General features: G+C 36.8%; 1 protein-coding gene across 1 annotated transcript in view; it reads left to right on the top strand.

Annotated features, from left to right (window-relative positions):
• Positions 1 to 13,979, top strand: part of LOC134803944 (tetratricopeptide repeat protein 39B-like) — a 35,680-nt gene that overhangs the window by 9,878 nt on the left and 11,823 nt on the right. The window contains exons 3-6 of the mRNA XM_063776773.1: positions 7,191 to 7,298; positions 7,841 to 7,875; positions 7,981 to 8,082; positions 13,661 to 13,844. Coding sequence (XP_063632843.1) covers positions 7,191 to 7,298; positions 7,841 to 7,875; positions 7,981 to 8,082; positions 13,661 to 13,844 — 429 coding nt within the window. The remainder of the gene's footprint in view (positions 1 to 7,190; positions 7,299 to 7,840; positions 7,876 to 7,980; positions 8,083 to 13,660; positions 13,845 to 13,979) is intronic.

The raw sequence follows: 13,979 nt of genomic DNA, 5'->3' as shown, positions 1-13,979 counted from the left end.
AATAAGTGTAGCTTTACGACTATATTTTTTGATTTCAGATTGCTGCTACACTTTTTTTTTTAAATTGGTAATTATAAAAAAATCTAAAATACGTTTTTTTAGTCTTTTCTACTTAATTCTTTTTTTTTGTTAGAAAGTGCATTGTTTTTTTCTATAAATAGATTCCTCATCTTCAATTTATCCGAAAATGATATATTACATGCCTTAATAGGTATAGTTTTAGAGAAATGTTGCTCCAAGTGAAGCGCCGCAGCGTCGAACTTTCCCCCTCTCCTTCACTAAATGAGAAGTGGCTCTCGACGGCTCCCGGTCTGTATCTGCTCAAGATCAGCTAACAATCAACTGTGCCAAGTTTCAGCGCATAGTCTCAAAGTGCAAGGTCCCCATACAACGGTGTGCACTAACAAACCAGCTAAGAGGTTTTGGTCACTTTTTTTTCAGTACTTTGGAGGACAATTTTTCCCAATAGGTTGAGTTTGGAATCAGAATCAGAAATTTACTTGTATAACATATGTAATAAATACAGGTGGTACTTTTAATACATTTCGATCACTATGTTTTATCCACAAATGCGGATGTACAAATTTAATGTACAGTCGAGGACATAAATATGTATAAATTTCTTCACCTTAACCCATTGAAATAAGGTGAAAAAATGTATACATATTTATGTCCTCGACTGTAATGCCTAACCTAAGTAATAACATGCGGCACAGAAGCGCTATCGCTATCATGGTCGCATTTTTATCACTTGTCATGCCATGCGTCACTTTCGCACTTACACATTTTGTTTAGAACGTGACAGGCATGGTGACAAATGATAAACAGCCGACCATCTTAGCCCTACAGGACAGCTAAAAATAAAACGTATCTGTTATTTTAGACTACTCTATGTCTATAACGTAAGGACTGTATCGTTTATTATGAATACAAATTTACTTAGCCGTTTTTTCTGGTATTATATTTTTACTAAAAAATTACACATATAGTTTAATTAGTGCTTTAATAATAAGTAACATTTCGTCCTGGGAGATCACGTAAAGCATATTAGTGTAGTAAATAAAGGTAGTGGACCCCGCAGTAATTCCTCTGCCAGAAAAAACTTTACAGTATGATAAAGTATCAATAAATAAAAAGTATTGTATAAATTTCCAAAGAATAATAATAATAGAATTAAAGTAAATACCTAAAGACTTAAATCGTTAATATCTTTTTACGGAAAAATGCTCCGTTCAAACTTTCTTCACCAGACATATTCATGTAACGTATTGCAACAATATATGAAATATCAAAAAAATATCCCAGCAGAAATACCAGTATTAATAAAATAAAAAATTTTGGCGTGTCTTGGACCGGAAAATTGCTCAGTCTAATTTTTTCACTGAAATGCCATTTTATTGCCGTTTTATACCTACAAAATGAAAATCTAAAAATTTTCCACTCTCAGTTTTTAATAGTTCTATAATACATACATTTCGATACGCATTTTTTTTTGGATTTTTTTACCCACTGCGTCAAATTATATTCTAAGATCATATAAGAAGAAAAAAATGACAGAGCAATTTTCCGATGAAAATGAGCGTCAAAAAAAGGAAGTATCATAAAAAAATATTCTCATGTTTGACAAAACTATTAGATTTTTTTCTAGTATCACATACTGATACAAATAACTTATTTTGTAAAATAATTTTGGACTGAGGAATTACTCGGTTCAATATATAATCAGATTTGTGTTTTTACCTAACTTAGGAGTGTTTTTTTTTTGGATATTTATAATGTTAGTCTCGGCTCATACTATACAATAACCAAGCTAAATTTCATCGACTGAGAAATTAATGCATGATGGGTCTCCATACAACAACTTGCTTCATTTACTACATTATATGGTTTGGACAATATTTACCCAATCCTCCCGAGTAACTACAACGATTTTGGACAAATCCTACAAGAAAATTTACGGCTTCCGAACAAGACGAGATATTACACAAAAAAAATCGTACTATGTAAACAGCAATTACATATGATTCGTAAAGCGAAACATCTGGGCATAGTCTAATCATTTCTTTTAGTTGGAAAAAAAGTTTTGGATCTGTGCTTAATGGTGGCCTTTTAGAGAATATGGCATGTTACTTACGACAACCCCGACTTTGGTATACAATATAACCATCATGGAGCGTTTCTATCGACCTGTTCTAGCCATGGTTCAACGCCATGAATGTCCATTAGGCTTTGGATTTCGGTAGATTCTTTTAGCTGTTTCCCTCATTTCGCTGGCGTCAGAAATTGACGGGAATCCAAAATGTTGCATAAAAAGTCGTTTTCATGTAAAGATAAAAATTCACCACATTTATTCTGTCGATGTTCAATTGAGCAATCATGAAAAGGACACTTAGATGGCATATTTTGGCAGCATATTAACTGTTTGATTCTTTAAATCGTACCAAGGAATCGGTGAAATAGTCTCAAATTAAGCTCGATAGGCTTGTCCAAATTACATTTGCTAGACGGTATTAAAAACATCATAAAGTCCCTAAAATAAAATAAATGTAAAACCTTCTTATATCAGATATGGCTTAAAAATACCCCCAGATTATACCTTAAGAACATTGTAATACAAAATAATACACACGTCAACAGTTAGACCAGATTTTATCTGTATTTATAATAAACGATACAGTCCTTATATGTATAAAAATAAATCGAAGTCGGACAGTTGGGTACCTTTCCTTGTTAGTTAGTTGACAATTGACATCCCTGACTACATTATTTAATTTATTTATTACTGTTGACTATTTGGTGGCGCATGGTTCACTTGTGACGCGGCCCGTTGACCCATTAATCTCATTAGTAAAAGTAGCTTAATGATAGATGAGCACTTTACTTACATTTATTTGTAATTTTTTACCTTTAGGTAATTGTAGTAAATTTTAGTTTTATATTAATTTTATAACACTTATTATATAATAAATGAGTTTCTTTTTATTAGAAGTGAAAATCACAAAACACATATTGGTTGTAACCGAGTTACAATTATTAGACCGAGTTACAGTTACAAGTAACAGGCCGAAAGGGAAGGTACATTGTTTGCATAAACAAAAACGCTTTTAAACTAAATGTAATGTAAGATAAATTGTACCTAAATAAATATGAATAATACCCTTATCAAATCTAGTTAATCGAATGAAAGTTCCTTCGAGTCTCATTTGCTTGGGCATAATTTAAAAATATGTAATTATACAAATATGTTTTTAGAATCAGACCAAGCTAACTCGGCAGCAATTTTGATAGCACAGATTGTGCAAGTGTTATTTTAAACGTTATATTTCTATGGAATTATGACGTTATAATAACATTTGCATAGTCTGTGCTATCAATTTCGCTGCCGAGTTAACTTGGTCTGACTCTACCGTATTTTTAATATTTTTATTAATTAAATGTTACTTTTCTAAATAAATGAATGTGCAATAATATATACAGTGAAACCTGGTTAATTGGCACCTGGATAAATGGAAAACCTCAATAATTGCAACCAAAAGTCCGGTCCCAGTCCCTTGAGACCAAAAGGACTCTATAATTAAAATTTTGGAACCTCTATAATTGCAATTTAAATTTTAGTGGTTTTCGTAATTTTGCCTCTGTAATTGACTACATCGCAACTAAGACCTCTATAATTGACACTGTACTAAAAAAATGCATTATTTTTGCTCTTCTTTTTACCTCTATTATTGAAACGAGTCTTACTTATTACCTGTTATTAATTATTAATTGAAATAATGTAGGTGTAGACAGCAGAAACAATATTTTAATAGCAATGATAATTTTATTTATATCTTCATCCAGAATTCAATTAATTTATAGGGTATCTATCACAGCCTGTAGTAGGTGAAATAGTTTTGATTTAATCAAAAACAAAGTATGCTTTTTACATTCTAATAAAACTTTCTTCTATAATTCAAGGGAATTTTTTAAGCCCAAATGATTAATAAGAAAATAAAGTAGTAATTAATGTAGTGTCAAAGTGCAAGTATAGACAGAAGCTATATATAGACCAGAAACCTAGAACGTAAGCGTGTAAATCTACTTTCAATGGTTATTTGCACCCCCATAAAAGAAATTTGTCAGAACGCAACAACCTCTATTAATGAAAACCTCTATAATTGACACAACGAGGTTTTGAACCTCGTTAATTGACACGACCTGCTTAAATGAAAAACCTGGTTAATTGACAAAAAATGGCCGGTCCCTTGAGATTGCAATTATCCAGGTTCCACTGTACATATTATATCAGAGCGGTCAGTTGCTAACAAATATCTGTAAGCAATATTGTCAAGGCGTTATCGGCCTGTCAGTTGTTCGGAACTGTCAAAATTTTGTTCTAACTGACAGGCCGATACCGTCCAGCGGACTGTTAATCAGTGGGCCCCTTTAGACTGCGTATTCAGATATTTTTTTGCACCACGGCCGCTACGATATTTTTACGATTATTTCACCTGACAGCTACTTCATTTATAACAAATTGTCATAGGGACCATCATTCGACGCGAGGTGTAGAAGTGTCAGTCAGAGCTAGAATCACTTAAGGGGCCCACAGATTACCAGTTCGCCGGACGATATCAGCCTGTCAGTTGCACGGAACTGTCACATTTTGTGAACTGACAGGCCGATATCGTCGCGGACTGCTAATCAAAGAGGGCCCCTTTAGTCCGATTTGTGAAAAAGTTGAGACGTTTTCGACGGCGAATGTATGAGAAACTCAAGGAGCTGGGACTCAGGGAGTGGGGAAACTCAAGGAGCTGATAAACGGCACCACTTTTTAGCCTAGCAACATCAGGTTTCTTGAAACCTGGGAGCCCTACTACAAGGATCGGAAGGCAAATTACGGTCTAATAATTACGCACGACACTGTTCTATAGGGACTCAGCATAATTAAGGTTTTTGTGGCGACGTCTACAGCCGTTGTGCACCAGAAAGGTGTTTATCATAAGTATCATAACACAAATTATCCTCCAGTCGAAATGGACGGTTTCTCGGTACCGGTTTATCCACTTTCCTGTTAGTGCCACGTGTAGGTATACGTTAACTGCTTACTTTAGCAATATTCGTAAACTACATACTTAATCAGCAGCAAAAGTATAGCTAAGCGGTTCGTGGCGTCATAATCACAAGCCGTTTAATTTATAAAAATTAAATAGTTATTTACGATACAAGTGCGGAAAAGAGGAAATCCGAAACGAATGGCGATAAATTAAAACACGACCGATGGGAGTGTTTTAAATCGACACGAGTTGCGAATTACCTATTCGCACGTGTATCGTACAACGCTTTACAGTACATATGGCCCTTTAAACTTTTGACATCGCACGAAAAGTGCTATTTTACGCACTAGTGCGGGAAAATAGGACCATATGTACTGTAAAATAACGTTATGTTCGAGTCAACACCTTGCCTGAACCTTTTCGCGCTATGAACCTTTTTTCAGAATCTAAAGCCCGATCCTAATAATCCTCTACTTCTAACTGTACTAAAAATAAAGTAATGTAATGCAATTTTCACATTGTCCGATCCGATATCGGATGTCGAAAGGAAGTAAAATGTAAGATATATGTGTTTCTCTGTATTTATTTATGCATTTAATAAATCATTATTACTAAAAAACGATAAATAACGCGAAAAAGGCGGACTTAACGCCAATGGCACTCTCCTGCAGTTGTTTTTGTCATAGGCGCCTTCCGACATCCGATATCGGAAAGGCGTTTCCGATAAATTCAGCCATGTCGGAGCCCCCCGTCAGATGTCGGACCGATAATATTTGTTTGTGTGCGTATGTGTAGGCATAATGCTTGTTGTAGTGTGCGTGACCGCTAAAGACGGCGCCCGGGCGCGCGCCCGCGGTTTGACTACGCGGATGTAGGATCCTACATCCGATATCGGATCGGACAATGTGAAAACGCTCTTACTCTCTACACATCATTATTACATCATCAACTAACACGGCCGGGCTGCACATCGCTAAAGCAGAGACGCTTTCCATATAGATTTTCGTACTGTTGTTACTATCTCTATTGCACGCGCATAATTAGGTATATTGCTGTCCCGCCCATGATGCCGATTGCCAATATCAATAGAGTTAGCAACAGGCGGGTCTATGTATGTATGTGCTCGGGTATGTACGAAAATCTATGTGAAAAGCGTCTCTTCTTTAACGATCTGTCAGCATAATATTAATTATTTTCATGCCTTTTTGTTTCAGTGTGTATATAAATTGTAAATTAATAAATACATAACATTATAACTATATTAGGCTTGTGTTGACCCAAAGTATATGTATAAAATAGAATAGAATAAAGCAGTCAAAACAAAGTCATCAAAACCACATCAGTAGTAGTTATATTATGATGTTAGAAAGTGTTTACGCAACATGTAGGTATACTAATTATGCATTATATACAGAGTTACGTTAGATACATATACATTTTAAAAGAAAAAAGGAAGTATGTAACATATAAAATATTGAATTGCATTATTCGTGAGCCATGTAAGGTTGCTTTTTTAAAATGTAACAAATAGAATGTAGTTACATGAATTACAAACTTACATGAGTATTTTTATCTCGGTTTGAGTACGACATACTTGTACTTATAAATATGTTTAAAAAAATCATTACATTATAGGTATCATCAGTAAAATTGACCCTTTATAAAATAAGTTTTCTTTAAAACAAATCAAGCACTTTTAGGGCTGCCAACGGACTGTAAAGCACATTAACGTATAACTAAAAATGGTACTAGTTTAGCGGTGTGACTCACGAATTCCAGCCAATCGTGCAGTCTAACGCAACTAGTTGCGACCAATAGCGCGCGTGATGCGAACTCGTCAACCAATCGCGCGCGTGATGCGAACTCATCAACCAATCGCGTTGTAGCGGTGTCACACCGGTGTACTGGCCCTTGTCATGCCTCATTATTATTGCCCGTAAGGCCAGTCCTGAGATATCTATGTCAATGGTAAAGCATGATAAGGTGACTGTTAACTTAACGCATTCACTGCCAGGGGGCGTGGCCTAGGAACAAACTTGTATGACGGTGGATGCACATGTGCGTCGGGGGCAGTGAATGTGTTAAACTATATCCAGTTCTCTCTGGCATTTTCCTGCCGTTGTAACGTTTTACTATTTTCATGGTCGTTCACAGATGGCGCTTAAACAAGAAAGTGTACCGGCGCTTGCGTCTCCGATGCTGCACCGCACCGAATATAGGGAAGCCGGCCCACCACCTCTGGCCACTGAAGACTTCGAAGAGGTAACCGGCCTTGCTTGCCCCTTCTTTATTTACTTATATTCATTCACAATCACATTTTTTGTAGGATCGTCGACATATTTATTTACCCACGTTATTAAGATAAATATATTATGTGTATAGTATGTATAGGCCCCGTACATGAACTATAGGGGGCAACATAGGAGCTGTCAGACTATTGGCGCGAAACGTAAATGTGTCGTTTATGGCCTACAAGATCGAAGAACCTACTATGGCACAAGGAAACGTACCGACGAGAACGGTTAAGTTATATAAGTTCCTCCATAAGTTCCGGAACAACATTATTCCGTGATGGGAACGACATAGGTACTATATAAATCAATTATAATTAAAAATCCAAAAAAAGGACAAAAATAATATATAAAATGTTATACATTTTTTGAGTTTTGATCGAAACGTATAATAATGTAGCTACTGGTATACATGACTGTGTCTTCAACACTCTTGTTACTTATACAGCATCACACTACAGTTGCCAATGTTTCCATCCACTATTTGGTATCAATGTTTTTTTTTTTTCACAGGACGAGTTCCAAGATGCCGCCGAAGAGCAACTTGAGTAAGTGACTGGTTTTTTCCACATTATTAAAGAACAAAACAACAATTATTTTTAATGACTATGAGCAATACGTGTCACGTTATCCATTTTAAATTACTGTTTCAGGTATTCCATGGATTTACAAACGGCCTTCGAAGAATGTGAGGTTGCAATGAGAAAATTTTTCAATAACGACCTGGTGGGAGCGTCGAATATAATGAAACCTTGGTAAGAACCTATTTGATGTCACACAATACTCACACAGACAGATAGATAACATATATAGTATGATGCTGCAGGGTAGGGTGTAGGGCATGCTCCCGGGAATTCCCGGTTCTCAAATTCCCGGGAATTCACGGTTCTCAAATTCCCGGGAATTTTATAGTGTCAAAAGAACCGGTACTGAAGACCCGGTACCGGTACTTCCCGGTTCTCATCATATGACTATTTATTCCCATTTCAATAGTAGTAATGTTTTAGTACTTTAGCTCGGGAAATTAAATAACATTTAATAATGGTCCTATGAAACGGAGAACCCAAATAACCTGACAAACTAACCTAGTAAAGTAGGCATTCCCATATTTCCAATCGATATTATGCATAAAGGTAAATTGTAAAAATTCACCCAGTTTTCTATTTCAATTTTGTTTTTATCTGAAACATCGCTCAGTAAGGTAAACCTACTGGTGCTCGACGCAGTCCCACCACATGTCATCTTGAAACTTAAGTCATTGTCAATAGAGGTAACAGCAAGGTGTCATCTATTGGGCATTAGCATGTCGAGCATACTTTTATGCCGGTTACATAAAGGACTGTTATTAGCATCTATGTATGTTTATGTCGTATGTCCCGATGGAGCCTTAAAGCTACTAAGTATTACACCTATTTTGATGAATTAGGTGTATATCTATCTAAGTATCTATACATTTAACCCGGGTGACTTAAGCTATATCTTTAAACAACTTTTAAATCTTAAGTAGGATATTATATTCGAATGTTATTGTTCTAGGAAGCTGGTTTTATTTATATGAAAATATTCCGTTCTCGGGTCGAATTTTTAACTTCTGTGTGCCGTGCCGTCATAGTACTGAGTGCATCTACTACGCTACGGCCGTGTGGCTCGGCCCAGGCGGAGGCAAAGTGTGCCGATTAATTTCGTAAAATAGGTTGGAACGCCAATTAAAGTGTTTTTTTTTTTTAATAAAATTAGTCATTTATTAATAATTATGCAATTATTTATATGAAAATAAGTCATTTATAAAGATTGTACGCTAACACAAACAATTTTATAAAAATTATCATAAGATGCCTGGAGAACCGAGAAGAACCGGGAATGAAATTCTTGGTAACGGGACCGGTACTGCATGCCCTAGTAGGGTGGTCCTTATTTCATCGAAGTTATATTTTTCTATGGGGCACCCACTTAATGTAAAATCTACCTCTAAAAACATTCAGGGGTCGCTACTGCAGTTTGAAAATTTAGACCCTCCATACAATTCTTTTTCACTTCAGCACCTCGAACAAGGGTACTTTGCTTCTTAAACACAGTGAGCAAAATGCGATTTTGCTCACTGAGTGAGACAAAAACGACATTCAAGTGACCTTTATAGTCAAATGTCATTTCAACATGCGGGGTCTAATACAAGTTCGAAATACTTGGGTTCTATTATTATCTGTCCCTTTCACACTGTTAGCAAAAAGAAACAGACAAAAAAAAATAATTATGTTACTTTTAAGAATTTCTACCATAGTTGACAAATAGTTAGTACGTATCCGCAATTCGGACCGTATCTAACAAAGCTTTTTTTTTAATACTTAATAATTGATTAATAAAAATAAAGTTTAAGATTTGATAAAAACTGTAAAAATACTATATTTTAGGTATTTTATTGTACATTTAAAATAATGAACTCAAAAAATACACAGATTATCACGCAAAATTAATTATTTTACTTTTAAGAATTTCTACCATAGTTGACAAATAGTACGTATGTACGTATCCGCAATTCGGACCGTATCTTACAAAGTTTTTTTATATAAAAAAAAGTTGTCGATTGAAGTGTCAGTTGATGTTCGTTATTTCCATATTATTTTACTGAAATTTATTATAACGTTTTGTTTTTGTGTTCGATTGCGGTAATTAAACTTAATTGTATGTATATCTTAAGAAAACATGAGTGCAGGTATTAAGTGATGAAGAAGGCTTACATTTTTCAAGTTGTCTAATAGGTATGTTCTCACTGCTCAGGTGAAAAATTTTGTGTACTACACGAGATCAAAGTTATTAACATCTCGTGCGCCTTTGAGTCCCTTAGGTACTACGCTCAAGATTCTAAATTAGATTCACTCGCTACGCTCGTGAATCTATTATAGAATCTTTCGCTTGCACGGGACTCAAAATAAGCACTCGAAGAAATATCAAACTTTGATCTCTTGTTGTACAAATAACTATTCCAATTTTTTTTACATGTTTCATTGTGGGACGATGAGTCAAAATGTATTAATGTGCAACTTAACATGAAATATGCCGCTGATTTTTTTTTATTATTTTATTATGATTTTAGTATTGATTTAGAGGTGCGTCCATACTTGCCGTTCCTATAAAGACATATAAAAAACATTAATGAAGAAATTGAATAAATAGGATGAAGTTATTACATGTATCAGGGGGTAGTTATCAGTCACTTATCAGAAGTTGACCAGTACACATCTCCGCTTCCCCCTTGTGAAGAAAGCTTGAAGAAAATGGATATCAGTGAAGAAATCGTCGGATTACTGGAAAGTGGTCAGAGTCAACTCTCTGTGGCTGCCCAACTCAATGTGAGCCAGTCAGCAGTCAGCAAACTTTATGCGAGGTATAGGCAGATACGCTTACTCGAAGACCAGGAACAGGCCGTCAGAGGTGCACATCACAGAGGAACGACCGCTTCATCATCACCACCGGTCTCCGAAACCGCCACCTCACAGGAGTTGCAGTCCAACAACGACTTCGGGATGTGCGAGGAGTCAATGCCAGCGAGTGTACAGTGAGGCGAAGACTCAAGGCAGCTAACCTGACCCCAAAAAGGCCAGCCACTGGACCCAAATTGCTGGCAAGGCATCGTACAGCACAGCGGGTTTTTGCCGCAACGCACGAAGATTGGACCCTTGAACAGAGGACCCCTGTTCTTATCTCTGATGAGTGCAGGATGTGCCTAAATGGGTGCGACAGGAGAGGACGAGTTTACCGGAGACCAGGAGAACGTTTTTCGCAGTGCTGCATCAGGGAAACAGTTGCCTATGGTGGGGGATCTGTAATGATGTGGGCGGGGATCTCGTACGATCACCGGACCGAGCTCGTTTTCGTGCCTGGTGGAGGCCGTGGAGGTGGTTTGACTGCGGCAAGGTACATCACCGACATCCTGGAGGAGCATGTGGTTCCTTTCGCGGGGTTTTTCGACGAGGGGTTCCATCTGATGCAGGATAATGCCCCTTGTCATACCGCGAGAATCACCATGGCCTACCTTCAGGACGTCGGTATCCCAACACTGGACTGGCCAGCTCTGAGCCCGGACCTGAACCCGATCGAGCATGTATGGGACTACCTCAAGAGAAGAGTTCGGAAGCGGGACCCAGCTCCATTCAACGTGGAGGACCTGAACGCCGCGTTGCTGGAGGAGTGGGAAGCCATACCCCAGGATTACTTCAGGAGGCTAATTAGGTCAATGAAAAGTCGTTTATTATGTGTGAAAAATGCTAGGGGTGCCAATACCAGGTACTAATTATCGTTAAATAAATTTATTTTTCCTGAAAAACGCATTTTACTTCTGTTTCCCTTGTAATTTTTCGAAGCGTTTTCTGCCATTTCTTGGAAAACACGATTTTTTTTCATTTTCGCGTCTTGAAATGAGCATGGTTTTGGTGTTGTCCGGCAAGGTACATAATGAGCTTTCATTTGACACCATTTTCTTCAGGATCGCATGAAAATTGGAAAAGTTGTAGAGCTGAGAAGCCAAACGTGCAAGGTGATTCCATTTCTTTGCTCGCGAGTGTATATATATATATATATATAACCGTGAAGTCCTTTTGGAACGTATGTGTTTACTATAAAGATACCGTTGCTATTTATACTCGTAACAAAGCCGTTTAGAACCCATATGCGATTAGAACAGTCAGCAGCAAAAGTTGCTAAGCGGGCGAGGTGTTCAAAATTACCTTGACACGCTCTTATTATTTTAACAATACAGTCGCGTCAAGATCATTTTGAACACCTGGCTCGCTTAGCAACTTCAGCTGCTGACTGTACATAGCATAGGTGCCTACTCGGACTCGTACGCTAGTCACAAGTAACGTAGGTTCAGAATAGGTTACGTTAGAATAACTAAAATAAGTTGTCATGGGAAGTGTAATATTTTTGTCACAAAAACTTAAACTTAAAGTAATATTAAGTACATACCTACATCCTTTTTTACATGATCATGTATTACCAGTAGAAAGCCTAAAACATTTTTATTGTGTATTTCTTTCCTTAATGTATTTATCATCTCATTCCTCATGTTAAATTTAATGTATCAGGGGCAAAATGGTATCTATAAAACAAAAAAAATGCTAAACATAACTTCAAATGCCACACTATGAGTCATCAAGGCATAATTCCCAATGACGTTCGGTCATTCAGGTTTTAAAACCTCACTTACACAAATGAAACAATTATTAGGTACAGACGAATCTCTGCTAAGCCTTACGTAAATCTTGTTCATCCATAGATTTACTACACTTTACTAAATTTTAAAAAGAACAGTCCGTATACAATTATAACTTATAATATAAGTTAATGTTTACATCGTTGGATAGTGACGTATCATCAAACAGAATTGTTCGGTCTGTGTGAAAAACTGACATAGGTACAGTCAAAACCTAGACCAAAGAGTAAAGTAAGTATAATACCTGTGACGGTAAGTGGCCAAATCGTCGGGTGACAAGCATATGTCACTAAGTACTATCAAAAAATTAAAGTAACAATGCACTTTATTACACTTGTAACACGGTTTATTGTCCAATAATTTCAATGATGTTAGTTAGTGACTTTTGCTTGTCACCCGACGAAATATACCATAGAAATTTGCTGTCACTGTAAATTTGACGCATACTGTACAAGTGTACAACATAGCTCGCTTGTATTAATGTAAATTCCCTGGAGGACAAGTATTTGATCGCGAATTTCTACATGTTCAAAGAATGGTTAATTGTTGGATCGAAATGGTGAATGAGCGATCATTCACAGACTAACAACAATCACAACAGCTTTATGAATATGCGGTGATTGCCTGCTACAGTATAGAGATAACACTGCATGGGTATAATTTGTTTATTTGGCGGTCAGACGGTGATAATCTATTCATATTTTCCATTGAGACAAACACTATTTGAGTTTTTAACAATACGCAGGAACTATGACCTGAGCAACCACGTAACCACAATATACTTAAGAACTGAATAGACAAAAGAAGTAGGTAGCAGCAATGGTGAATAACTTTTTCTTATGGTTAGGATTCCGTACCTGAAGAGTTCCAATAGAACTCCATTAAAAGCTTTTGCTGTCCGTCTGTCCGTCCGTTTGATATTGGGTTGTATTTCAATAAACCCTATTCCTATTTATTCACATAGTGGGTATTTCTATAGCCGCTATAGCAACACATAATAAATAATAAGTTTAAATAAACAAAAAAGGTCTCCACGCAAAAAGTTGTCTGAAACCTGTCCCTCGAGAATTGGCTCTTAACATAAACAAGTCATATAGTTATTGTATGTGTCCATTATCTGGCAGGTGCCGCACGTCTTTGTACCACAGTCTTGGCATGTCCATCTTCGAGTTCATCCCCGCCATGTTGACCTTCGACCACGGGCAGATCAACCGCGCTTTAGCGGCGCTCAAAGTGTGCATCTCCATCTGCAATCAGCATCGCAGGAATTTCTCACTCGTCGAGAGCATTGGCACTATGATAAGAAAGGTAAATATAAAGAATACACATTCCAGCAGTAGCACATCGTCTTAGTAGCGGAATGTAGGACGTTATGAAAAATGGCGACGATGGTAGATGTAATTTGAAGTGTCCATGTATCTGAGGATAAAAAGTGACTCTTAA

This window comes from Cydia splendana, chromosome Z (genome assembly GCF_910591565.1).
Source record: "Cydia splendana chromosome Z, ilCydSple1.2, whole genome shotgun sequence".
NCBI classification, from domain to species: domain Eukaryota; kingdom Metazoa; phylum Arthropoda; class Insecta; order Lepidoptera; family Tortricidae; genus Cydia; species Cydia splendana.
The sequence above is the reverse complement of the archived record's forward strand: the minus strand, read 5'-3'. Positions and strand labels throughout refer to the sequence as shown.